The sequence below is a fragment of the Fundulus heteroclitus genome, chromosome 5, assembly GCF_011125445.2.
Source record: "Fundulus heteroclitus isolate FHET01 chromosome 5, MU-UCD_Fhet_4.1, whole genome shotgun sequence".
Classification (NCBI taxonomy): Eukaryota; Metazoa; Chordata; class Actinopteri; order Cyprinodontiformes; family Fundulidae; genus Fundulus; species Fundulus heteroclitus.
The window spans coordinates 5,699,926-5,727,583 of NC_046365.1; the positions used below are offsets into that span (position 1 = coordinate 5,699,926).

General features: G+C 43.2%; 1 protein-coding gene across 3 annotated transcripts in view; it reads right to left on the reverse strand.

Moving 5' to 3' along the window:
- Positions 1-27,658, reverse strand: part of ubn2a (ubinuclein 2a) — a 35,543-nt gene that overhangs the window by 5,979 nt on the left and 1,906 nt on the right. The window contains exons 3-16 of one of the 3 annotated variants that reach the window (XM_036136773.1): positions 27,332-27,433; positions 24,551-24,661; positions 21,832-21,932; positions 15,427-15,979; positions 14,478-14,548; positions 14,027-14,156; positions 13,005-13,111; positions 10,002-10,112; positions 9,339-9,482; positions 7,729-7,779; positions 7,592-7,634; positions 3,264-4,730; positions 2,957-3,164; positions 1,753-1,821 (exon numbers count right to left, since the gene is read on the reverse strand). In XM_036136773.1, the coding sequence (XP_035992666.1) occupies positions 1,753-1,821; positions 2,957-3,164; positions 3,264-4,730; positions 7,592-7,634; positions 7,729-7,779; positions 9,339-9,482; positions 10,002-10,112; positions 13,005-13,111; positions 14,027-14,156; positions 14,478-14,548; positions 15,427-15,979; positions 21,832-21,932; positions 24,551-24,661; positions 27,332-27,433 (3,268 nt within the window). Of the gene's footprint in view, positions 1-1,752; positions 1,822-2,956; positions 3,165-3,263; positions 4,731-7,591; positions 7,635-7,728; positions 7,780-9,338; positions 9,483-10,001; positions 10,113-13,004; positions 13,112-14,026; positions 14,157-14,477; positions 14,549-15,426; positions 15,980-21,831; positions 21,936-24,550; positions 24,662-27,331; positions 27,434-27,658 lie in introns of all 3 variants that reach the window. The other 2 variants (XM_012854864.3, XM_036136774.1) reach the window with 2 other exon arrangements.

The following is a 27,658-nucleotide window of genomic DNA, read 5'->3' on the forward strand; positions in this document are numbered from 1 at the left end:
TCAACGCTCTTTCTATCGCCTACCAGCCGTAATAGTGAATCAGTGTGAAAAAAAAAAAAAACAGCTGTCTGAACAACGCCGTCACCTATGGCTGACACGGATATCCAGGTCCGATTTGGACGGTGTTAAGCTGGAATACGCCAGAGTCTGCGGTGCTCACTTTGTCACAGGTAATTAACTGTTAAGTATTTAAAACATGTAAGAAGAATATATTAATAATAGGGCTTGGGCGTTATGACTTATTACTTTCCGCGGCTGTCATGTTGACTGCCTCCGCCGCCTCTACTGCCTATGACTACCGCGTACTGTACTCCCTCTCTCAGCCGTGTTTTAATTTGATTAATTTCACCTTAACTTGATTTCAACCATGGTAAACCGTTGCTGTATTGTGGGCTGTAACAGCGCAACACATGATCGCCATGGGAAAAACATAGAAACAGATTCATTTTCCACCGCTTTCCTGCCTGGAGGCGCAACCACGGAGAACAACTGTTAGCGATAACAAAGAGTCGGCTCACTTGGATCGCGGCTGTAAGTCGACCGAACATAACTTTCCACAGTATCCCGATGTCAATGAGAGTGTGTTCTAAACGTTTGAAACACATAGCAGCTAGTTAAAAGTACATTACATGCGCGAGTGGTTGTTAGCGCTAACGGTTAGCATGTGCTAACCCGTCTGAGCACAGCTTACCTTTGAACGAGTTACAGAGATAACAAAGAGATCGTCGGCTTGCTTGGATCGCGGCTGCAAGTCGACCGAACATAACTTTCCACAGTATCCCGATGTCAATGAGAGTGTGTTCTAAACGTTTGAAACACATAGCAGCAAGTTAAAAGTACATTACATGCGCGAGTGGTTGTTAGCACTGATGGTTAGCAGCTACTAAACTAGCATGTGCCAGAGCTCGTCTGAGCACAGCTTACCTTTGAACGAGTTACTGTGTTCCCACTGTTTGCTGGCTTTATGATCTGCAGCTCCTACCGGCGCCAATACGGTAAATACAAATTAATTTTGCACTGGTCATTGTTCTGCTTAAATAATTAAAGCCGCGAGCGGCGTCGATCGGCCCTGCAGCCAAGCGCCTTCGCGCACCGCCCGCCAGCCACCGCAGAAGCATGCGACACATTTGCGTCGGATTGTTTACATTTTTACCATCTTATTAAAACTCACCCGTCCACGTATGATGGCGATTTCCTTGATGTACATAACCAGATGTGAACTGGTTGTGAGCCTCTAGATCCTTGTAAGCTCTCATTTCCTCAAGAGTGTGCAGAGGGTTTTCACCGAACACCAGGTAATGCACTATGTCGCCGTGCTCTACATTTGGCCAATCATCTGGATTACGGCTAAACAAGGCACCGTGGAGGGCATACGGGTCCATATGGTCGATCACGGAACATTTCCTCAGATATACGTGCTTATCTGGTCGCTCTAGCGTGCTGGCGTACTTATCCATTCGCGATACGATAATACGTGTAAGACAACTAGAGATAAGGAAGTGTGCCACCCAATATGGCGGACCGGAAGTTGGCCAGTGACGTCAGTGAAAACCCCCTATTGTTCAAAGTGGCAAAAACAGTTTTTTTTTTCTTCAAATAGGAACATGCTGCTGTGTTCAGGCACTGAATTAAAAGTTTTGACTATCATTACTCAATTTGTGCCTTTATTGAGATATATTCAATTGTAAAACGAATGTCCAACATATGGGGACCAAAAGCAGGAGGATAAGAGGGAGGAGGCATGCAGATTACCTGAAAAAGCAAGCTGCAAGTGAGGAGGTAGGGCAGCCTGCGACCCTGACTGGAGGCTCTTATACAGATCTGAGGAGGGAAGTGAGGACAAATGAGAGGAAAGACCGCAACAAGAGCCACAACGAGTGAAAGATGAAACACATTAAACCTGAGAAGAGCAGCAACATAAAACAGTGGCTCAGAGCCAGATGCTGCTCAGGGGAGCACCTTCAAAGGGTTGACATGATCAGACAGGTAGAGAAGATAGACGCTGCAAGGGAGAGAAATGGAGCTGGCCCTTTTCTACAAAATACATCATCGCATATTCTCTAGTTCTTATAAAACAGGAACCTTCATCCCATTTATTACCAATCCTCAGTTCATTTTAGGTCATCATTAACAGCCTTTGTGCTCGTCTGAAGGTTATCTGGTTAGGAATAAAGCCTCACAGTGGGCAAAACAATGAATACAACCTAATAAAAAATAGTTTGATGCTATACTTTTAAACACGACTGAATGTGTGAACAAAGGCCGAAGCTGCATGTTGCCAACAATGGTTCTGATCTTAAACCGGTCCTTCAACCAAAACGCACGTCTCTGTTTATCTGCCTACTCAGCAGCAGCAGACCCCATCAGGAGACGGTTGTGTCTGCAGGAAGTCCAGCATCCAACATCTGGGCTGCTTGTTCAGCAACGCTAATCAGTCCCAATTATACGCCACCTTTAAATGAGAGTTATTCGCCCTCCTATCTAAAAGCAGGATGTACATATTTAGTTTCACAGCTCCATTATCAGACTAGTGTTTTTCTGACTAGATCTGCAGACCGTTTTATTCCTAAAGGATTTTTCTTGCCAATTTACCCTAAAGGCCAGACTCATGTTGTGTTTAACCAAAAACCGTCTAGTAGACAGATTGTCCCACAGGAAGTGCTCCAGGATAACCACGGGCCTCCATGATCAATGCTCTCCTTGCTCAGCTTGTTTGCTAAGGTGGAATATGTCTTGATACGTTTTAGAAGATGAACTGAACAGTAGTCTGAAAGATTTTAAAGAACCACTGATCCTACCATCCTCCCACTCTGCAGTCATGAGCCACATTGTGTTGGCCTAACACATAACATCCCAGTAAAATACAGTGAAGTTTGTGGTTGAAAGGAGGAACGTAAAAAGTTGATGGGTTGTCAGACCCGTCAGGAGAACATACTTTAGCTGAGCGTTCACTCACCCATTAGGTCGCTCTGTGCTAGCGGGTATCCTGAGTTGGAGCTGGGGCTTGAGCCCACGCTGGCTGCCCCTGCAGCTCCGCGGGCGCTGAAACTGAGTAACGGAGGAAACTGGAAGGGGAGTGAGACGGGAACCAGACCTCCTAACATCCCAAAGCCCAGAGGAAGAGCAGAGTGGTTGCTCAGCAGAGCAGAGCCTGCAGCTGATACCTGACAGGCACAGAAAGAAGGACAAGGTTTCAGCTCTAAAACTATAATGAATGCATTTTTATTTTTCATGTTAATCTTTTTACCGGTATGAAATCTGACCTGTGAGAGGTGCGACGTTGTAGCAGATGTAGCCTGAGTACCTGAAGGTGCCCAGCCATTTCCCGCCTTTGAGCCCTGAATGGCCCCGCCCACTACCCTCTGCCGCTGATTGGCTGAGACTGAAGTTGTGGAAGAGGGCGGAGTTTTCTCTAGTGAAACTCCTCCCTTATTGTTGGGGTTGCTGCTGCTGCTGCTGGGTGTGGGCTGAGCCTTCTGGACGCCTGCAAAGCTGCAGCTGCCCTGCGGCGGCTTCACTTGCCCGCTGCCCGATACGCTGAAGGGCGCCCGAAACGTTTTGGGGGTTTTGGAAGAAAACTGGTGTTGCTGTTGTTGGCCAGAGATCATCTGATGGGAGAGCTGGTGTGACGGTGAGGAGGACGGGGATGGGGAGGAGGACGGGGGCGGGGTGGGGGCAGGGGGCCGAGGGGTGAGTTTAATGATGGGGGAGGAGTTGCTGCTGTGGGAGGACTTGGTAAGGGTGGCCTGCATGGGGGTGATGAAGTTGGCCTGGTGGTGATGGTGTGTTTGGGATTTATTTTGAGAGGGGTGTGCTGTGTGCGAGGTAGGGGACGGCGAGGAGGTTGCTGGGGAAGGGGGGCAGAAGGTCTGCGGGCCGCTGTGGGAGGTAGAGTTGGAGCGGGACTGCGATGAAGGGGAAGAGGAAGGTGGGATGGGGCTGTTCAGGGCGCTGCCGTTGCTGCTGATGACGCTGGCTTTAACGACGCTCTTGGACACGACTTGAGTGGCTGCCATCGTTCCCAGCATCCCCCCCGGGCAGGTGAAACCTTTCTGATGGGGGGGCAGCAGGGGGGAAGCAGTGGGTGGAGGTCGCTGCTTGGGAGGGGAAGGGGAGGGGTGTGGACGCATCTTCCCAATCACCGAAGTTGGCCTGTGACTGGGAGTAGCCATTGTAACATGTCTCTGAGTCAGGGTTTGGCCAACAGTACTCGAGGCTTTAATCTGTCCATAGTGACCATCTGCAGTCCTAGAAGGTAAGGACAGGCCGGAGGTGTGCAGGCGAGCCATGGAGGTGACAACAGGAGAGGAAGAGGAGGTAGTGGAAAGAGTTGCTAGAGTTGTTCCTGATAGGTTCACAGCAGAGGCAGCGGCAGGAGGAGCCGCCTCCGCCTTAGACAGGGAATGTTGCTGTAATGTGGATGAAACCGAGGTCGACAGCTGAGAGGCAGCGGGGTAGTGGGGGGCGACGGGCGGAGGAGAGGAAGTGGGCATCTGAAGAGGGGGAGGTGACATGGGGCTGTCTGCGGGGCCCAGGCCCTTAGAAGCATTGCTGAGGAGGGCCAGAGCATGGGAGATGGAGTCCAGAGAGGGAGCGGTCAAATCCTCATCCAGAGAGTCCGACAGGCAGATGGGCTCCGGGGGAGAGGCCAGGGGGAGGGGCTGGCGGCTGGAGGTCAGAGTAGGTGTGGAGGTCATGGTGAGAGGCAGTTTGTTGATCCACAAACCCTCCTAAAAAGGACAGAAAACACCCCGATCAGTACATCCTGCAGCATCCAGTGAGGCGAGCAGCCATCCAGTCTTTGAACGCTTTCTTTAGTGAAAGAACAGTTCAGGATCTTTGAAGCGAAGGTAAAACCTTAGCAGCAGAAAATAACTCTCTTGGCGTTTTCAATCAGCTGGTTCTGGAGGTTCAACGTGACTGCTTATATACTGCTGAGTCTTTAGGTTTCTGTACTGAATAGGGTAGGCAAATACAAGCCTTGGCTATAGCCTATTCCTTTTTTGGTAAATGATTGGTTTATAGAATTGCGTTTCATCTGGGTTTCTTTTTGTAATGTTAAAATTTACCAAAATAATTAAATAAATCAAAAATCTAATCAAACTGCAGGAACTTCTAATCTGGACTTATTCTAAATGAAGACATCAGGACCATCGTCCCCTACAAGGTAGATATTTACTGCTTAATAATGTTTAACACAAACTCATGTTGTGCCAGTTCAGACGTGACAGAAAACGGCATCAATTCGGGACATAACGGACTGCGTTACCCATGATGCAATGTGGTCAAAATGGCCACCAACTCATGTGGTCAAAATGGCCACCAACTCCCATCACGCAACACGGCAAAATGGCCGCCGATCAAGATAAGGTTGCTATGGTGATGGCTATAAAAGCCGATCACACACGACAATCTTCCTTCTTCCCTGGCTTTTAGCCAACCCGAGAAGACACACACACACAGCTGTTTCCGTTGGGGTGATTCCACGCCACGTGTTCGAGTTCCTCGCTGGACCGAGAGTTTTCGACGCAACGGTTATTCCCTGCTTTGCATAACAGGAGGTCGACTAAAATAAGTACTTTTAAATTCCCTCTGATCAAAAGACTGAGAGACGCCGTATCTCCCAGTGATCGAAGAGGACCCCGCTTTGTCTGGCCAACAAAGCGACCGAACCCGGAGGAAGAAACGAAGGAGTTTTTTTTTCTTCCCCGTCCCGCTGCAGCCTGCGGACAACCGCGCTCGTCAAGACGCGTCCAGAAAGCCACACTCGGAGCGCTCCGGACCAGCCCCGAGGCACCTCAAAGTAACGGGGTCTCCCCTTTTATTTCTGTCTCACCAACAGGGTGTTTAGAAGTGCCTGGGCAGGCGTAGAACTTTGTAGGTGTTGGTTAATGCTTTTATTCCACGACGAAGTTGGAATTATTTTGCTGAACATTTTCTTTGTATGTGCATGCATTTTACAATTGATTTGCTGTGTTGATTTGTGATCCATCAAGAACCCCGCCGTGGGTTACTGCTTCATTTCTTTCCATCTCCTTCCCTGCTTCCCCCCTCTCTCTTTTCGCTTCTTCTTATCAATTTAATCTCTTTGTCCGAGCTCAAGTCGCGGGCTTTGCTTTAAACTCCCAGTTAGCTGCCCCCCTCTCGAAGCGAGGCATTACCCCATCAGCGTAAGCGTGGTTACGTCATTAGGACCTCCCCTCATACGTCATCGTAGCAGCCATCTTGGGAGGGTGACGTATATCTGAACTGTAGGGAGCTTAGCTGAACTAGCTTTTGTGTAAGACATCAAAGCGTCCAGTGAGATTCCCGAAGCTGTTCTGTCTGTCAATGCTGATACGTCAAATGCCGATGTTTCGAGGGCGGTGTTAAACAACTGCGAGTTAAGTTAAGATCTGCTAACCGCTCATTTTAATCCATTGTTTATTTTTGTTTTGTTCTTTTATTTCCACATATATATTTTGCATGTTTTAGTTTAGTAATGAGTAAGAATTCCAAAGTTGTTTGAATCAGAGAATTACTGTAACAGGGAATTGCTTTTGGTTCAATAAAACCAACGACTGCGGAATAGACATTGTTTTGTGTTCAATCCAATTCACAGTTGCCTGGGTATTCAGAATTCAGAGCTAACCTCCTTTGGAGTTAACATCTGATATTAATACAGAGACAATATCATTGGATGGTGATAAGGAATAAGGATTTAAACTCTAATTGCAGTTACATTGGGGTTCTCACAGCCTGCTGGATAAACCTGGTCGGTTAACAGTCCGACCTGATCATTTATTCCAGCATAAATGAGTTCATAACAGCAAGTTAACTAATGCATTAGTGGTATAAATACTTACAAGCTTATAGCCAACATCACCACCATTTGAACTATATTTGTTATAGCGGAATTTTGAGTTGAATGATTTATTATTTAAATTATAATACCAAATTATAATTAATAATAATAATAATAAGCATATTCAACCAGCTTATGGCATAACACTCACTTCAAAAAAGCTTGAACTATCACTTTATTGACCGTGTTCGTTTAAACAAATTTAGTATTAAGATCTCCAATTCGATCCGCGCAGTATAATCAGAGTATCTGGGGTTATGCCACGCCACAAATGAAGATTGTGACTTTTATACCCTTGCTTTAGGCGTTCAGGATTCACTGTTGTTCCTACCTTAAACTAAGGTTGTCTGCAGATCAGAGCTGCCTGCATTCAACAACAGAGCAGCAGGTAGCAGAGGAGGAATCTACGTAGGCAGTGCTGTCCTAGCTAACATCTATAAATAGCAACTTTGACATTACAAGTGTTACTTTTAGGCCTTTTTTAGAATTGCATGTAATATATATATTATTAATAGGAGTATGCTTGTGCGCTCCGTTAGAACAAAGACTGCCAGTACGGACTAGGTGTTACTCTTCCCTTGAGCTTTGTAACTTATACAAAAACTCTTCAGTGTACAACAGCCTTTTTTATTCTCCGAATTAGCAGGTATGGCAGGGCTTTACACCACTGAGCCATTAAAGTCCAGCATTTCTAAAATTCCTCAGGAGCGTTTCTGATACGAGGCAAACAGCAGAGTCATCGCTCACCTTGGCTTTGGCTTTGGGTCCAGGCACCACCCTCCTTCGGACTCTAAATGGGACAGAACCACCACAGAACATCTGAGAAGCCGTCACATTGTGGCTCACACCCAGTCTGAGGTAAGAGTGACTCAGTGAATACTTACAGGTTTCCTGTGAGGTGACCATGAACAGCAAGACTTTCTTTGAACAAAATTCTGGGGAGAAAAAAAACAAAATAGGAAAAATAAAGTGCAAAAGAAAATTAGTTTGACAATTAATTCATTCAAGTAAAGAACTTGATACAGGAGTTAATTTTATTAGTTAAAGGGAACTTCAATTTGCAACTAAAACAACATCAAAATAAATAACAATCAAAATAAACGACTGAAGTGAACATTTGAGGAGGGATGTTAAAATTTAAACACTTGGATTTCAGCTGTTCGTTTCGGCTGTGATTCCAACATCTAGTAATTTCATCTGGTATTCCCCACCCTTTACATTTAATTAATGTGGTGCACTGAAGCACATCAACATTAGCATTGGAATTAGAGAACTAATGTTTACAAGCTCATTTCTTTCTGCGACACATCTCTGAACTGTCGGCTAAGTGGGTGTTAGCACCCATTGTTGTCTTTTCATGCGTTATCTTAGCATACTGTTAACTTGGCAACAACCGCTATCCAAAATAGTCCTAATTATGCCTTCCAATCTTCACTCATGCAAGCATAAGGTTCATTGTGCTTTGAATGGAGAAGAACAATAACAAAGCAACTATAAGGACCAAACACTTTCTTTATAACTCATGTTTATAGTTATGTTAGAGCCCAAATAAGAGACTTCAAATTCAGAAACAAGCCCAAAAAACTGCAACCCACGATTTAAGGAATTTGCTAGTAGCTTTAGATTTAAAAAAAAAAAAAGCATAAAGTCCCTTATAATAACCGGACTAGGAACAGTGTCAAAAACCATTTCACACGATGACCGTAGCTACTAGCAGTAGCTTGGTACCAAATACACAGAGAACATACTTGTTGACATTGTCACATTTCTGATACTCTACGGCATAAGTAGTAGTTATTAAGCATTTAATGGTGAGGTCATTTGTAATTGATTTAGCGCACCAGTTAAGGAGTTTAAAGACATATCCATGGCAAAAAATTTAACTTTAATTAGTTGGACAATTCGCTAAGGGCAAATGTCTAGGCTTTATTGCTTCAGATCAATAGAGACAAATAAATGGACTACTCTTCCCACTGAGCTACATGGTGTGACTGCAACTCAATGGGAAGAGAAGTTATCTTTAAAGTTGTTGGTTCGATTCCATCTTTCTCCTATCACATGTCAATGTGCCCCTGGACAAGTGTTTTGAGTGGTTAGTATGTGTAGAAACAAATCTGTCTATTCAGCTGAAACTGGTTGAGATATCCTTCCTATGCCCTGTGACAGACTGGTGACCTGTCCAGGGTGAACCCCGCCTCTCGCCCACAGCTGGAGATAGGCACCAGCACCCCTCGCGACCCAATGAGGGAAAAGCGTGATGAAAAATGGATGGATAGATGTCCTTACTACAACTCAACATCAGTATTATTCAGCTCAGATTTAGCTAAAATAGAATAAACTATGCGGCACTAAAATCACCAGCGTTATAATTTGCGTACTTTTTAAATAATTCCTAAAAGAATCAGTAAATCAGTAGAACATTTACCTCCTTAAGGAGTTTTCTGAGTTAAAGACGCAATAAAACATTCATATTAACCAACACGGACTGACAGACCTGGTCTGCATCCAGCCCTTGGGCCACAGTGGTTTGACCTCGTTCTCCAAGAAGGCCTTGAGGTAGTCCTCCACAGACAGAGCGCACTGGTTCTCCATCTCATAGCAGCTCAGCTTCACACGCACCAGGTTACACAGCAACGTCCTGCACAAACAAAATGGTCAGATCCAGATCCAAAGTTTTAGTTTTGATGTGATTGCAGGTACAGAGCACACAGTGGCAATAAGGCCAAGGTGTCTGTGTACAAAATCAAATATAATATTAAAAGACATAAAAATGGGTCAAATTCCATCTCTTTTCCAACTTCTCTTTCTCTCACACATCCCATAATCAAAGAGTTCGGGTTTATATTGACTACGACTTTAGATCCTTAAAGTTCATTATAAGAGTTCACTAGTTGAACTTAGAATTTTAAAAAGATAAACAAGGATCAAGTGTGATCGACTGTCTTCAGAGAAGTGTTTATCATTGAATTTTTGTCTAATAAAAAAAATTATAATGTTCTTAGATTGGTTCATCAGTTCTACTTTTTTTTTTCCATCGGAGACCTGAACGATATTCACTACATGCCATCTGGATGGGAAAGAGATGCTGGATGAGAAAATGAAGAACACACAAAGCCTAAGCAGGAATATGAACCAGCAGCTGGTGTCCAGTCCCTACCTGAGCTTGTCGTCCCAGATAAACTTCTTTCTCGGTCCCATCACTCTTTTTCCAGGTTTGTCATCATCCTCCTCCTCTGAGCCGTTCTTATCTCCCTCTTCTGACTGCTGCCTATAAAACAGAGACAGGACCGATTCTTAGCACGTTGGTTTCTAAAAGGTCCACCCGGTGGTGCTGATGATGTGTTCGGTTTCCGTCTGATCGTTTGTTCTCCCGTTGTGCTACCCTGAAAGTTTATCCCCCGCACGTTAACCTGAAGCCTCCTCTCCCCTGTGCTGTCAGTCGTTTCTGCAACTAAAGTCTGCAGTCACTCCTCTTTCTGCCTGCATCTATTTTGATGCCTCATACAAAAAAATAACCAAGAGGTGCTGATGACCTCCAGGAGTAAAGGATAAATAGCTGTTAATGATGGAAAATAATTTTTAAAATCAGCCTTTAGTGCAGCAGAAGTGAGCTGAGCAGCTGAACCAATGGGACCGGTCCAGAAACAGGACAAACCGCTTCATTATGGAGGCAGAAAACAATGAAATCAGATAAATAAAGTATTGATTTCAGATAGCGTCATAATGGAAACAGTCTGAAACCCTACTAATAATGACATTTTGTTGAATTCTGTAAGTGTGATGAATTTTAAATGGATGCACACGTACTGCTCAGAAAATAAACTTCCTTTCGCAATCATAAAATGCAAGGAATTTCAGCAAAACACAACAAAAAATAAAGTTAACCCATTATTCTTAAACTCTTTACAAAAGTGATACAGTTAAAGATTTTATACTTGCACAGACGATGTACCTTCAGTGCATTTGTTCTGTTTTGTTTGCTCTGAAAGGTAAGCTGTTCAGTGTTTCTTAAGAAAAACATTTCCTTCTGTTTCTTTTACAGCTGTTTAAACTCTAAGAAGTAAATTAAAAGGAGTCTATGTTTTATTACTTCGATGATGGACGACAGTAATATCTCATCAGCAGGAAGAACAAAGTTCAGTAAAAAGCCTTCTGCTGATGCAAGACCAGAGTTCTGGTGAGATTTAAGAGAAATCATATTTTACAAGTTTTAGCTTCTCTTTGTTTATTCCTGTTAAACTAAAAATATAATTCAATAATGTCGACCTAACATAAATCATAATATATCAATGATCTGACAGTCTTGATGATCAGAACCTCTCTCTCTCCTTAAAGCACGTGTACTAATAGGTCCTAAAGTTTCTACAAGCAGAACGGATGGCAGAGTCACACGGTTCTCCTGAGGAACCAGCTTCCAGTTCTCATCAGGGAGGAACCCCCTGTCTGTCCTACAGAATCAAACCTGCTGCCACTAACCATATGTGCTCCGTTTTCCACCCCACAGATGTGGATACTGGCTCAGAGCCTCTGTTTAGCTGTGTTTCCCTCCTAGATGAAGCCGCTAGCTCTACTCTAACACAGAAGGTCACGCCTGGTGCTTCTGCGTGTTTTTGTGCATCTGCTCTGCTCTTTCAAACCCCCCAAGTTGTTTCTACGAACGACACACACTGCTAGGTTCGGTTGGAGGTTTCTTTCTGTTAAAAGGGAGTCCTTCCTTTCCACTGTCGCCATATGCATGCTCAGTATGCGGGACAGTTGGAACATTATCAACTCAACTAGGAAACCTTTTACCAACCAGCATGATAAACTGAATGTGACGGCATTTTATTGTAACCAGAATCCAATTTGAATGTAAGTAACTGAAACTGAATCTGCCAACAAGACTGGACTGATTACCTACATCCAATGGGTTCGTCTTAATTAATGTCTTGAAAGACCATTTGTTGTGAACTAAAGTATGTAAATAAATCAAACTGATTTGAATTACAATCCCTTCAAACTAAGAGAAAAAGTATATCACCAGAGACTGAACAAATAGAACCCCCTTGGTTCACAAAGAGTGGCTGCAGGCGCCTCGTTTTCTATGCTTAAAATCTGTTAATGATCCTCTCATCAGTGGCTTGTAGTTGTTTTTTTGTGTTATTCTATAAAATTTTTAAACTCAAATTTTACTTTGAGTAGAAATTGTGCCTTTTCTGTGGATAAACACCATATTTTAAAATCTATTAATGTTCAATCTGGTTGAAAATGAGATGTGAAGGAGTTTTAACTAAGATTAACAAAACATATTATTTTATGAATTATAAATGTTTGGAAACTTCCCCAGACAAAGCTCAAAACTCAAAGGTTTAAGTTCAACTTAAAAAACTACCTTCCTACATCTGGGGTAAATTTCTACTGAAGCAGATCGGTAATAAGGAATTACCGATCTGCATTAGGAAACTATATTCTAAATATTGCAAAGAAACTTTTTTTTACCATAAGACGAGATACTTTAATTCATTAATTTACTTTTTTAAGTCAGTTTGAAGCTATACAAGTGAAGCCTGTTCTTAGCTCATTGTGTAATACCACTAGCAGCAAACCTTTAGTTCAATCCAATCCAATCCACTTTATTTATATAGCACATTTAACAACAGAAAAAGTTTCAAATGTGCTGTGCATAATAAAATAAATAAATAAATAAAAAAACTAAAAAAGAACTCAGAGGACCACACAACTACGTGGTGTTAAAAGCCAAAGAATAAAAGTGGGTCTTCGTTATATTTTCCTTGTTTACAGCGGCATCGTTTTACAAGCCTGTTGCACAGCTTGTATTTAGTTGTACTTGAATTCAGGTCAACTCCCAGATGAAATGCTTGACATAAAAAAGCAAGTTTTTAAAATAATTTCTTTAATTAATTTTTATGAAACCAAAAAAGGTCGACTAATCGGATTTGGTAAAATAAAATCGGAGCCATCTCGCACAGCCCTACCTGGTAGATACAGTGAAAATGAAGCAGTATAAAGATTTCCCCTAGAAAACTATCCTGGTTGGAGAAAAAGGTTCCTTTAGTGACAACAACCCAATGACTGGGATTTCCTATGACTGCAGAGTGAATAAAATATGACTCATGAAATTGGGACGGCTCATCATCTGAAATCAGAGAGATTTACTTACTTTGCAACCTTGGCCATGCAATCCATGTTATATCTTGCGATCTGTTCAGGCATCACGCTGCAAACGGCCAACTTCAGCTTCAGCAGAGGCGCCCGCAGCCGGTCATCCTGACAGAGAGGCAGAGAAACATGGACGGCAGAGGAAGACAAAGAAGGATGTAGATGGAGGGAGGAGAAGGAAAGAGAAGGAGAAGATAAGTAAAAGGGGCCGATAGAGGAGGAGTTTTTGCATTTATATTGTCAACACTACTAATGATGCGTGAGGAAAGCCATTAGGGAGCCTGGTTTCAGCAGCAGCTCCTGCTGCCCACACTGAACCTTACACACATACAACTGAAGCGAGGAACGTGGCTGAGAAGCAGCAAGATGCACAAAACAGAAAAAATTATGTGGAGAACCAAGAAGATGGGAATTAGTAAATACTGAAATATAACTGTGATCATAAGGAAGTAATTCCCTGATCTGTCACTGAGGGAAAAACCTACAAGTAGTGAACATTTTGTGGATTGCAGATCAAGATTTTGATCTTGAATCCACAACGAACCTGGATCTAGCTACTGTGAGATGCTTCAGTTAAACACGTTAAAACCTGACCAGCATCGACCAATACCAGCCGAGACTTCAGGTTTAAGACTTTGGAAAAACACTCCGTTTAAGTAGTTGCACCACCACTTTTAACTATACTTGGTTTTTTACTTTGTAATGACAGAGCTGGTTTCTTTAAAAATCAGACAAGAACATGTAATCAGTTCATATGCATATTTGTTTTAAAATACTTTAAGTCTGTTACTTTTAAGGCTTTTGGTAAGCACGTTGGGATTTTCACTGAGCCGCATCAGATCTAATGGTTTCTAAGTAACATTTATTAAATTCTCATGCAAGTAGTTGCACACCTTTCTCACTCCAGTTTTTAGACAAAGCAGTCAAAGGCTGCAGCACGAACAGCAGATTCCTCTTCACACTCTGGATCAGTAAATGTCCGGGGATTTTCCACATCCTCCTCCAATCTGCCTTTCTGCTTACCTGGATGTTAAGGCTGAGCTTCTTCAGACGCTTGAGGAGGGCCTCTTTGTTGCACGGCACAAACGCTTCCATGTGCGAATAGATGTCTGAGCGCATCTCAGAGGGCTGCTCCTGGACCTGCAGCTCAATACTGACAGAAAGTCAAGATAGTTAGGAACAGAGGAAAACCAGAGGAGCAGAATAAAACAGCCAGATGGCAGAGTGAAGAGGTGGATGGGGGAAGAGCAGCTGGAGGTGGTAGAGGAGGGAGGGAGGGAGGCCAGGATGGATGGGAAGAAGTTATGTGTCATTACCACAGACAATAGGAGAAAGAGAGAAAACAAAACACTTGAAGAGAGCAGCAGAGGTGACTGGGGAAATCTGCTGAAAATAACTGAGGGAGGCTGATAACAGGAGAAGACCAGAGAGCTGCAATTGGACTTGACGGTGATTTAAAAGCTGTCCTACTCACTCCAGTAGAATGTTATTCATGTCCAGGGTGAAAAATTTCTTTCTGCCCTCCTGATCAAACTGCCGCGAGGCCTGTGGTAGAAAAGCTTGAGTCAGCACACAGCACTGTTGTTTAAACTGCAAACAGACCTGCAAACATATTCACGTGAATCACTTTAAATAATGAACCGTAGACCCTAAAACCGAAACCCCCCACCATCAGATCAATGAATGCTCAGGTGAAATAAAGAAGCTCCCTTTAGCTACTGTTGGAAAAATGATTCATGGAAATTAGCAGAGTTCTGACAGCAGACCAAGTTTAAGAAAAGAAAAATAACAGAAAGAAAGCACCACTGAGTTGGAAGATCTGCAATTACCTGGTCTGATTTTAAATATAGTTTTTTATTTTGGATATTACTCAATGACTAATTTTTATCAGGACAGAAGAAGACTAAAAGGCTTCTACAATCATCCCATCTATATGAGAAATGTATTGCAAGCTTAAGCAGAAAATACTTGTATAAGCAAAACAACGCAGCGTATTAAATAAATCAAATAAACTAAATTAAGGATCATTAAATTCTATTGATTGGCTTTTTTTCTCCACTGCGGTATGAAAAGAATACAAGCATTGGCCGTTTTTTATCCGTCTTCCTCTCACCATTTCCTTTTTTCACTTCTGTCCCGTTTCTCTGTAATTCCTTTACCTACATCTAAAGAAATGATCTGAGACTCTGTAAGAGCTTTGAGAACGTGACTCCTCCATGAAGCAGAAAGAGTCCTAATTTAGTAGCATAAAACCCCCAAAGGACTTCAGCTCTAAGCCCCATTTTCCTCATTCTTCCCTCTAGAATAAACAGCAGCAAACATTGGGAGCCTCTCAGTGAGCTGAGTGGTATTTGTGTTTAACTTCAGAGAAGAAGCTTGGCTGGTAATTGCAGCCACCCACTGGAAGACGGTAGCTGACTCACCGCCCGCAGGTCCTCGATGCGTTTAATTAGAGGAGCAGGCAGCCCATCGGGCAGCGGCGGTGGCGAAAACAGTCCGCCGGAAGACCCCAGGCTCCGGCCTTGGCCGCTTCCTCCCACCGCTTTTTGGGACGGAACACCAATACCCAGAATGCCATTCTCCCTGGCCGTCACCACCGCGTGCTGCTGGTCCGTGTCCAACAAGTTAAAGTCTAGGTCTCCCAGGAGGTCCTGCAGCTCCTTCTCGTTGGCGGAGCCCAGCAGGGACATGACGGCGGGGTCTGAAGAGAGGTCTGCGAGCGACAGGTCGCCGGCAGACGTGCCGCCCTGAAGCTGGGGGCAATTAGAGGCTAACGGGAGGGTTTTGGCGTTTCCGGGGTGGGGTTTGCCGGCAGTACCAGCTGCCAGACGAAGGTGATCCACGTTGGGATTTATTTTCTTCATCTCTTCTTTTTCCCGGGTGAAGCGGCGGAGCATGGCCGCCAGGTACAACGAGTCCTTCATCAGCTTCTTTCTCTTCTTCTTCTCTGGTCGGTGGAGGTTGAGAGCCGTCACTCTGTTGAAAAGAAAAAGGATTGAAAAGTTGCTTTTAGCACTACAATAGACACCTTACTTACAAATACAAACAGGGATTTTTTTTCCTTTATTCATTATGACAAGAAGTGTGCCTTATAGTCATTGTTTTATAAATAAAAGTATGCTTTAAAGAAATCCTCTCCTCAACATCTCCACCAATCATTGGAGGCCAATCATTCCTAAACAGTCAAAAAGGCAGAAAACTGAGCGCTGGGAAGTGGAATTTACTGCAGATTTGAGAGCTTGTGTTGGAAAATATGTTGTTATAATCTCCTGTTGTCTTTATTTTATTAATAAATTATTAAACATTAATGTCTGTTTAGGAGCTGCTGATTGTAATTATTTATAAAGCGCATTTTAAAAAACAGCTGCTGACCAAAGGTCTGTGCATAAGAACAGGAAAACACAAAGATCACAAAATTAAACAAGATAGTTAAGTAAAGTAAGAAAAACAAGATTAAAATCATGAAAAGAACATTAAAATGTACACACGAAAAGTGAACTTAAAGCCAGTGAATACAGAAACAGAGTTGGATCCTGCCTAATGTAGCAAAGTATTTGGTTCTGTAATTTAGAGGCCACAACAGTGGAGGCAGTCTGGGATACAATCAGTGTTTATACAAAAAAATATGGCTGTGCTTCAGTGCAAATAGCACATCACCAGTGTAGCTATAAGAAATGATTTTATGTTTTATTAAACTAATACTGAGCCCAGAGAAAGCAAATAAATGGAGAATACAACTGGCTCAAGAATGGAACCTTGGGGACCTCCACAAGAGACGAGGCGTGATGGAGAAACAGAGTCATGAAGGGTAACAGAAGCAATAATCAGAAATGGAAGATCTAAACCACTCCAGTAAAGTGCCTCTGATGTCATAGCGCACCAGGAAACTGTGCTCAACCTTTTCAAAGGCAGCCGTGACGTCAAAATTCAGCATAAAACTTTAAATAATGAAGACTGGAGCGGTTGTTGTTACAATCCAACTCATTGTGTTTCTACATGGTTTTCTTTCCAATAAGAACAAAATGGAGCGTTCTAGAAAGTGTGTTCAGTATAGTTCCAGTGAAATTAATAAATAATAAATTAAATATGTCAAAAGCTGAAATAACAACCCTTAAATACTTGGTTATAGCTCCTTTTGGTTCAGTTGCATCATTCAGTTTTCTAGGCTTCATATCTGGCATCAATTATATCTGATTAACCAGAAAGGAACATCACTTATAAGCATTTCTATGAAATGTGCATCCTTTAGGAAGCTGTAGTTTTCACCGCACCATGGCACAATGAAAGCAGGCACTAATAGCTAGTGAAAGTCTGGGACAACGCGGTTCTTAAAAACTGGACATTTCTCCAAAACGGATGGAAAGACGAGACTGAAACTGTTCAGGGAAGTGGAAAAGAGCCCACAAGTTACACTAAGGGAGCTACAGAAATTTCCACCAGGTTCAGGTTGTGCGACAATCTCCTGGACTAAGGAGTAGGGAACAAAGAGTGATGCAGCAAGACAGAAAACATCCAGAGCTGCCTAAGTTATTGTGGGAGAATATGTTGGACATCTGCAATGAACACCATATCCTCAGTGGAAAGATGGTCATGGCAGCATCAAGCTCTGGGGTTACATTTTGCCAGCTGAAGGAAGCTCGAGTTACCAAATGACGACACTGAAGCATTTTCCTGCCCAGCTTAGGAACATTCTGATGTTCACAGGTTGATGACAAGGACCATCTCTGCCATCATGAGGTCAGAAAGCAAAGCTCGCTCAGAGACAGCAAAAGCCATAGAGCGCCATCTGTCCACAGCCCTTAGATAATACGTTAACGACTGGTAACGTAGTTATTATAGCTTTTGAATGGTAGGTAAAAGCACAAACGGTGAATAAATCATAAGACTTTTGGAACAACATCCGTTGGACAGACGAGAGCAAAGTAAGGAGGTCAGGCCATTGTGCAGGTTTAGTGAAAACCAGCCAAACAATATTGACACAAACAACTTCCAACTATCAGCACAATGGTGGATGGACATCAATACGGGCTTCTTCTGCACCTGATAAACCATTAGATGACAAATCTGACAAATAGATTAGACAAATTGTCCTGTTTGGCTGCAAAATACAAGAAAGCTAGGCAATCGCAAAAGCCTTTCTGAAAACTGTAATTAATTAACCTAGAACTTCCAGACCACTGTAAGACCCAAAATGTTCCCTCCTAAATTTAATTTCCTGAAACTGTGCTATGCCCCGTCAGCTTATATGAGCCTTTCCACCGCTGAGTTTACCCGACAGCGTCATGCATGTAAGTGATATCTCCAGATGCTGAGCAGTAAGCCCTCCCACTGCAGCAGTGCTGACCGAGGTCTCCCTCAGACAGCTGAGGGGAGCCATGCTCCCGCTTCCAGAGGAGAAACCACGATTTTCAGGAAGAAAACTGTCACTGATTGTTCTGACATGCGACCTTCGCTTTAAAACACAAAGTCACTACAAACTCCATGGAGAGGCGTGACCGACAAAGCAATTTCACCGCCGTGGACTTTCATGTTCCACCGCTTCTGATGCGAGAGAGGAGCACCGCGGGTGGCAGGCAGGATTAAAGAAACCCGAGATCATCTTGCTAAATTATAGTCACTGCAAAGTCAGAGGAAGTTTAGAGACGATCCTAATAAATAAATAAATGAAGGCTGGGACACTTGTCTCTAAGGAACATAACACACAGTGCCACTTCTCTTACAAAGTCAACTTGTGCCTCCAAGCATTACATGCTTTAATCCCACTGTAAACAAATACTGATGATTTAAGATCTTTTAGAGTCTTTTAAAGTTACCAGAAGGCATGATCTTCATAATCCAGTCAGTTTAAAATGGTGTAATGGAGAAAACGGTGAACACAGGGGGCTCAAAATGGCCCCCAGAAAAGTACACTGGATCCCAGAAAAGGTTCCCGCCTAATCTCTCCACCAGTCCTCATGACCTTTAGCATCTCAGCCGCTATAAATAATCATCGGGTGTGAGCGTTAAAGGCGGTAAGAGTTCCTTCAACCCGCTAAATATATGTAGAGCATGAAGGCCTGGCAGTTGAAATATAATGTCAAATACCTCGTCCAGACTTTGGACCCAGTGATATTGAGAGGACGATTGTAGCTTGATGGCAAGTATACTGTGCAGCTCTACTGTCCAGTACTAAAAGGCTTGACCCAAACAGAAACGGATCCCCATTAAAAACAAAAAGAAAACAGCCGAGTTGTTCTCTGGGTGATGCTAACATGAGGATATCAAGCTGCATGTAGCGCGAACCCAAGAGCTGTAAACAAAAGTGGAAAAGATCCAGAACCGTTGGGCTAAAGGAAGTTCTGGGAGCTGGTGAAACATGGAGTTCATTTAGCTTATTTGCATCTTAAGTTAGTTTAACACAAACAAAAAACATAAATGCTGAATTTTGTTCTTCTGTGTTTACATTTAGCAAATCGATGTTAAACCAAGCAACAGCTGATTCATTCATTTGCTCTCATGTGTTAATGGTCATGTATGAAAGGCAGAAAGCTGGCAGAGCTGTTTTTTAATCCGGCCGTCTCAACTTAGTCTACTGCTGAAAACACCCGTAGATGAGCAACGCTACAACCTTTTTCTATCCTCAAACCTGGGTGGCCATTGTGAGGTCTGACAACAGAGCCACTGCAGTTTTCCTCAACAAATTTAACACATCCGTCCGCTGACCTTAGACGTCTTGATAAGAAATGACTCGTGTTTGTACCGAGACATCATCACATGCCGACAAAGGCTGCTTGAGAAGCCTGGAGAAAGTGAGGAGCCACTGGGAATAGTGGTGGTGGTGGTGGGGTGGGGGGGGGATTACCGTGCAGCTTGCTTTCAAAGATTAGTCTCTCCGACATGCACATATATAATATCATCCGCTTCATAATGGTGCAATCACAGTGGCTGCTGCTATTTTTAGCAGATGATTTCAGAGTGTTGGCGTCTCCGAGTATTCAGCATATTAGAGCATGGATAATGGAGCATTTTCTTGAAGGTGGCTGGCTTGTCACAGCAGCTCAGAGCAAGCCTCAGTCAGCATCCCTGCCTCAGCAGAGATTTATGAGAGGCTCCATACAGGAGCAGAGGAGCGAGTCAGAGAGTGTTGGCTTATTAGAACCAAGGAGCTGCGCATAGCTGCAGTGGCCCACATGACACCCAGTGGGATGACAGGGACAAATTGTTGTTCTTAATATACAACATCACCGTCTGTGACATAATGTCAAAAAGCCTCAGTTTTATAGTAATGAACTTTATTTAGACAAGCTGCTGCACCACAACTAGGAACAGGTTTTAGGTTTTAGCTAAACTACTAATGCTTTCTGCACATTAGGCCTGGGCTTCATAATGCTCCTACTGATTTTCTCTGATTGTATGTAGCATGAAAGCAGCTTTATGTCTCTCTTAAGGTTGCTTTATGCTTGACACATCAGTGGGGTCCACGCAGCCAATGACGTAATTTTGCCTTCCACACCCTCCACGCGGCCGAAGGTTTCCACACCGCCCACCTGGGGAAAATTCTAACTATGCAGACAGTAGCGTGAGGAAAACACGGTAGACGACCAAGCAGGGGCCAGTGCCCCTGTAGAAATGGTCCTGGCCCCTGTACTAAAGGCATAACATTAAATACACTTCTTACGATTATATGCACTAGTGAAGAAACCATAACCGATTGGTCACTTTGACCAATTTAATATTTTTACCTATACAGTTTAACTCTAACCAGGATTTAAGAATTAAGTCGTTTCACGTTTAGCGTCAGCCGTATTGAGCTGAATTCACAGTTTTCATCTTTTCTTAGATCAGGGCTCTGAAACCTGTAGCTCTTTAAATGTTGGAAACTGTGTTTTCTACTTCGCACTGTTGTAAGGTGTAGTACGCTTGGCGTAGCAGCGCCACACTGCCCCCTAGAGTCCAGGAGAAGAGTGCTACTTCAGAGGAAGAGCTGCACGGAGCATAAATGCTGCAGAAGTTATGTCCGCACGTCTCATTTCTGCGCGGAACCCACGCGCGTCAAGCAGAAAGCAGAAAGCAACCCTTAGCCATTGCTGAACATGGCCAGTTAGCTGGATGAAGGACAGATACTATACTTTTAGCGCCCTTACAAGAAAGAGCAGTGCAGCAGTCTGAAAATTATTCCAGTGTGAAAAATTCTGCATTTCTGGTGAAGAAATTAAATCATCCATCACTCTTATTAAGTTCCTGATGTTTGTAACCCAAGGTTAGTGAGCTACTAGCAGCATTAGCTATGGCCTGACAGACATGTCAGCTTGTTACACTTTGGTACTCTTAAAGCAGATGACTGGGCACATTTATTTTTTCCCCTACTTCGCGCCTCCATAGTCAGGTACCCACGTACATACTTCATTTCTAGCAGCACATTGTCTAAAAAAAAAAAAATACATCTGCGTTCTTCTGTTTAACTTAGCGGCTGTTTACTAAATGGCTGCTGCATTACATACCAATTATTGGTTTTACACTAATGATAGCAATAACAATACTATCATATTGCTATTTGTAACATTTATTTAGATGAATTAGAAAGAACTCCATGCCTTAAAATATTTCCATAGTTTTGAAAATAATATAAAATATCAGTAGCTTGAGTTTTAAAATTTGACAAGCAGATATAGGAAAAAGTCTTACTTTTATTTTACATAAAAGCAATTACACATTTTGCTTTATTTCTTGGGGTAAATCGCTTGTAGATCTTTGGAAGAACACACGTCAGGAAGTAAAACTTTGTCTTTTATAAGCATTGCGGTTAAAGTGATGTGTGATGGATGCATTAAGGCAGCCACAGCTCTTACCCCTGTTTAGGTACTCTATTCTTCTTCTGGTTCTTCTCTTCCAGACAGTTCACATCATTCTTCTTGCTCTTCTTAATCGCCTGCTCTTTATCATTGTTCTGCTTCTGGAAAAAGAACAAACACAGAATCAATGTATGTATTTTGAACACAAGGAAGCCTCCAGTAAAGTCTCCACCATGGTTTTCTTTGACCCAGTAACAACGCTTAAAGTCCAGATTTAAAAACATCGGAACGACAGCTGAGAACGAGAGAAGGGAGAAAACTGATCATCAAAATATTGACCACAAAAGATGGCAAAGTGAATTATTTCTTAATATTGTGCAGCTCTGTCGTAACCAGGTTAAAATGATTTAAATGTAACTTCAGGTGCAGAGAAGAGCACAACAGATTCCCCACGGTCATCATTTATTAAACAAAGATGAAACAGTGACGAACAGGAGCTGTTTGTTAAAGCACTGGATGAACTGAAGGTCTCTTTGCTGCAGTGGAGCATAAACGTGTGTTAAAAAACACCAAAAGCAAAGATACCAGCCTGGACCCATCAAAAGGAACGTGGCAACGGCTTTGGACCCGGGACTTCTTCTAGAACAATGTCTGGACAGCTTGCCGTCACTGACTCAACTCCACATACAAACAGCTCCTACAGTCAGATTTGAGGCCATCTGTGCAACAGCCAAGACAGAATCATCAATAGGACAATAAAAAAAAAACCTTTTGGTCTCATATTTTTATTAAACATTAAATCGGGATGGATTCTGTTGTAGGTTTTTGTGCACTTCAAGGTAAATGCAGAACCCTTCGTAAGACTAGAGGGTTTTATAATGTTCTGATAAGTGAAATCATCCATCCATCAGAGGTCGGGTCACGGGGTCAACAGGTCCAGGAGTGGAATCCAGACATCCCTGTTCCCAGAAACATCCTCCAGCTCATTCTGGGAGAGCCCAAGGCGACATGTAGTCCCTCCAGTGAGCTCTGGGCCTTCCACAGGATCTCTTCCCCGTGGAAACACCCAGAGAACCTCAGAAGGGAGGCTCCCAGGTGGTTTGGACATCTCCCGATGAGATGCCCAAACCACCTAAACTGACTCCTTTCCATGCGGAGAAGCAGCAGCTCTACTTTCAGCTCCCCTCAGATAACAGAGCTTCTCATCCCATCTCTAAGGCTAAGGCATGATCCATACCTCATGACCACAGGTGAGGGTCGGAACGTAGACGGACCACTAAATCAAGAGCTATGCTTTTTTGGCTCAGCTCTTTGTTTCCCACAACAGCCCGCCTGCATTTCTGCAGAAGAAGCCCTGATCCATCTTTCTCCCGTTCCATCCCGCCTTAACTCGTGAACAAATCACAGATACTCCTCCGCTTGAGGCAGAATCCACCTTTTTCTGATCGAGCACCATACACTCAGACTTAGAGGATCAGACCCTCATACCGACAGCTTCATGCTCAGCAGTGGACCGGCCTGAAGAAGCCCACAAAGCCAGATCCTAGCTTCCCCAACCAGACAGCCTCCTCTCATCTCCATGATCCGGTCCATGAACACAACAAGACTGGTGACAAGAGGCAGACCTGACAGAGTCCAAAATGCACTGGGAGCACGCCTTACTTTGGAGGCGATCTTTAAAGGCGATCCAACAAGGAATGGATCGCCTTTAAAAGCTACCCAGATCCCCCATACTCCTGAAGCACCGACAAAATACCCCCGGGGACACGGCCATAAGCCTTCTCCAAATCCACAAAACACATGCAAACTGGAGGAGCATACCGGGTTTCCTCCTAATCCCCCAGGACCCTGAAAGAGATGATTAAAATGTATATAGGACTATTTTTGTACCTCCTTTTAGGGATAGTTAAATACTAATTATTCTAATAATATTATTATTATGCAGCACAAAGTGTTGGGTTTCATCATGACTACCATTTTCTGTTTTACATTATGTTTGCTTTTTGTGAACATTTTCAACCTTAAATTTATACCGTGTTATATACCGTTACGGTGAATGGATTTGATTTGTACCGTGATATGAATTTTAGATAAAACCGCCCAGCCCTAGTGCTTATGTATAGTTATGTGTCATCAGTGCAAGCATGAATAACAGCGGTTTTGAATGCTTATAATGAAGTCGATCTATGATTAAAGTCTGATGTGGAGGGAAGCTGAACGTCTGAGAGGAATCATGATGCAGTATGGCTGAAATTCACCACCTCACCATCTGCGTCGCCAACTTCCCCCGTCTCCAAAATGATTGTATGCATGGGTCAGAGTTGCCGTGAGGACCTCACATTTTCCCGTTTCAGTCCCAACCTTTGTGTGAAACAGACGTACGCAGGTTTCAGGCCCCATTTCGTGTGCATGTAAGCTTTATAAATGAGACCCCTGGTCCAGTGTTCTACAGGAAGCAACATTGCTCCTTCTGGATCCAAGGTTTGATTGTCGGTCGGAGCCTCCTCTCCATCAGCCCAGAGTAAGTTTCCCAGGGAGGCTGAGAAGTCTGATCCCTTCTCCCAATGTCCGAGTTTCCTGCTAGCTTTTTAACAACATCTGCCACAGTGACGCAATCGCATTCTCCAATAAACCCTACAAATAAAATAGGATGTACTTTCTTTTTACCATGATTTTATCTTCATTTTTCCATGCTTATCACATAAACAAACAGGGTTTTCTAAACCGTTCTTTGAATTCTTTATGCACAGCACAGCAAGTGTTTTAACCGTCTCACCTTGTCCTCCTCTCCCTCTGAGTCAGAGGCCGCTCTGAACTGCAACGTGCCCGTGTTGATGTAAAATCCCCCGAGCTTTGTGGTCAGAGACGCAGGCACCAGCTCATCATACTGGGGAGAATAACAATGGAAGACAGTTTGTGGTGTTAAGTTCACAGGCCTGTAGAAAACAATAACTCCACTTACACGACAAAACCAGGAACAGGAACGCTGCTCGCAGATTTTAACAACACCTGAGTAACTGATGATGTGTTTTGTTAACATTTCACAAAAGCTGCTCCGCTGCTGGTCAGCGAAAACGAATGGCTTATGGAGCACCAGAGTAAATAAATATCTGGGATGGATTTGAACTTCCCCAGGCTACAGATAAAAGCATTTCCCCCCCCATCGCGTATCAAAACAAAGAAAATCAGAGGCAAAAACGCTGCTGCCGATTTGTGACAGCTGAGGAGACAGCCATCAACACCAAAGCAAACCTCATAGAGAAAGGCACAGACTCGACGCACGCAACGTAACGCGAGCTAATGCGGCCCAACACTGAGTAATCACAGCCCAATTCTGAGCAACATCCTCTTGTGAAATACCATAAAGCACTTAGATCTACACCAGCCATGAGGACTGCTTTCAACTTCAGTCTCAGGTTGGTTGGAACAGGGACACCCGTCCATCTTTAGGACCGGCCGTCAGTGAAGGCAACGTTGTTAAACTTCAGGGCAGCAGATGCATATTTCATAGGAAACAGGAGGTGGTATAACTCAACACAGCAACACATGAACGCAGCAGAATATCATAAATACTAAGAAATGGCTAACTCAGCCATGTTTTTGTAGATCCAAATGCATAAATAAATGAAAAAAAAAAACTGACTTTGTTTTCTCATTGACTTTTCTACGAAGGCCTTACTGAAGATCATTAATAAAGTTGAGCAGAGCCGGCCCAAGATTGTACATTATACCTCACCCAAAGTCATGACTATTGTGAGTTATAATGGGAAATACTGGATTGTGGACCGAGGGTGATGCAGTGATGACAGCAGCACGAGTCCACGGGGGGAAACAGAGCAAATAGACACTCCAGTGTCCGTCCAGTCTGGGAAATATGTTGATAGTTTATAAATTGAACAAACAGGGGCCCCAGTAATGCGTGAGAAAACCGTACACAACAACCAGCGACAGCCTGGTAAGCCCTTCCTCATGCCGTTACCCAGCTGGGTCACACGCTGCTGAGAGATGGTATCCCATTCTTCCAGCAGCATTTGTTGTGGTTCTGTTGGTCACTCTGGAAAACAGCATGCTGAGCCCACATGTGTTACTTGGGTTGCGATCAGCACTGCAGGAAGGCCATTCCACCATCTCCACTCCCAAACTTTGGCGGTAGCCTCTGAGAACCTGCTCTGAATGATAGTCTGGTCACCAGGAGTTGATCCATGGGGTTACCGCTGGTTACTGAATCTCGTCTTGGTATGCCTCTGCACTGAGATTACCTCCAGTGATGATAACATCCTGTTGGTGCAGGCATGAGGGTGTGGGGTTGCATTTCCCTCACTGGACAAACGGCTGCTTAGGTTGGTCAAGGACATAACTTACATACTCTGTACTGCTCAACCTATAAATGCTTTTTCCGTATAAATGTGGCATCAGTAAAGGAAAAACAAGTAATTTAAGGATCTACAGGGTTTCCCCCAGAAGATTAGTCCTGGCTATAGCTGTCTTGGCCCCAGTAGCGAGCTTGATGCTAATAACAGCTAGCGTGTTAGCTTACGGAGGTTTGCACCCAGACGGGAACTTTACTGAACATTTTATGTCGTTGTCAAACATCGAGTATTTAAAGTAAACCAACGATGTTCATTTTAAATTACTGCACATTGGAAAGCTAACAACTGGACATCGCTTACAGCCGGAAAAGAACAACGGATTTTTTTTGGCTGTACAGCCGTACATGTGTTGATTGAATCCCAGTAGTCAATGTGATCGCACTTGAAAAACGTGTTATTTTGTCAGTATATTAAAAAAAATGTTGTTGCTATTAGGCTTCTAGCCCTTATATACATATATATAAAAGCAGTGGATGAACGCAATCAAACGCAATATTGCTTCTCCATAAATGATAATATGTTCCACATGCATTTATAGATGTAACTTGATAATCAGAGTGCTTCTGGGTGTCCTTTGTTGGCACGCATACCCTAAGTAGTTGTTTAAAGCTGCAGAAGGTAACTTTTATATGAGTGTATTTTTTACGTTTGTCACTATGTCCTCATAGCAAAATATGGGACAGATAATATGTGGGGAAAAAACATAAATAAATCAAGCTCCTCTGGCTCCTCCCAGTGGTCCTACTGTTATTTGCGGAAATACACCGCTCCCAGTCAGAAACAGCCAATGAGAGCCAGGAAGAATGGCTGGCTCTGATTGGCTGTTAGCAGTGTCACTCACTCTTGTGTATGGGCTGCTAGCACCACATTCACAGCGCTACCATCCTTCAAGCTCAAGATTGCCAATGGGCTGCAGCTGTGTGGAGAAAATGTGCTTTACAGGAAAACAGCCAATTTCTGGAGCGCCACCTGCTCAGAAAACAAAGACAGGTAAACACTGGAGCAGCATGGCGGGCTTCCTTTGGTAGAGGCGCTGTGGAGGGAGGGCTGCAGCGCAGCAGAGAGCAAAGGGGAGGGACCTGTAACGTGTGCTTGTTTAAATTTTAGGTCCACGGTTTTCTCAAAACGCCCTACTGCAGCTTTAATTTACTTAGCCTTGGCCCGGTTCTGAAGTTTAGGGTACTTACAGCTTCAGAGTTGTCTATAAATGGGTCCGTCTCATCATACCCAAACCCAATATCAATCAGATCTTGCATCCGGTCCTTTTTCTTTTTCATACCCGTGTTACCCTAAAAATGCAATATGAAAAATAAAGATTAATCAGGCATTACGCTGCTTTGTATTTAAAGAGAGCAATAAGCTCATTTTTTAGATAGAAAGAACTAAAAAGTTGTTTAGTGAAGATCTAAATGTATTATATATATATATATATATATATATATATATATATATATATATATATATATATATATATATATATATATATATATATATATACACAAGCAGTAGTTGCA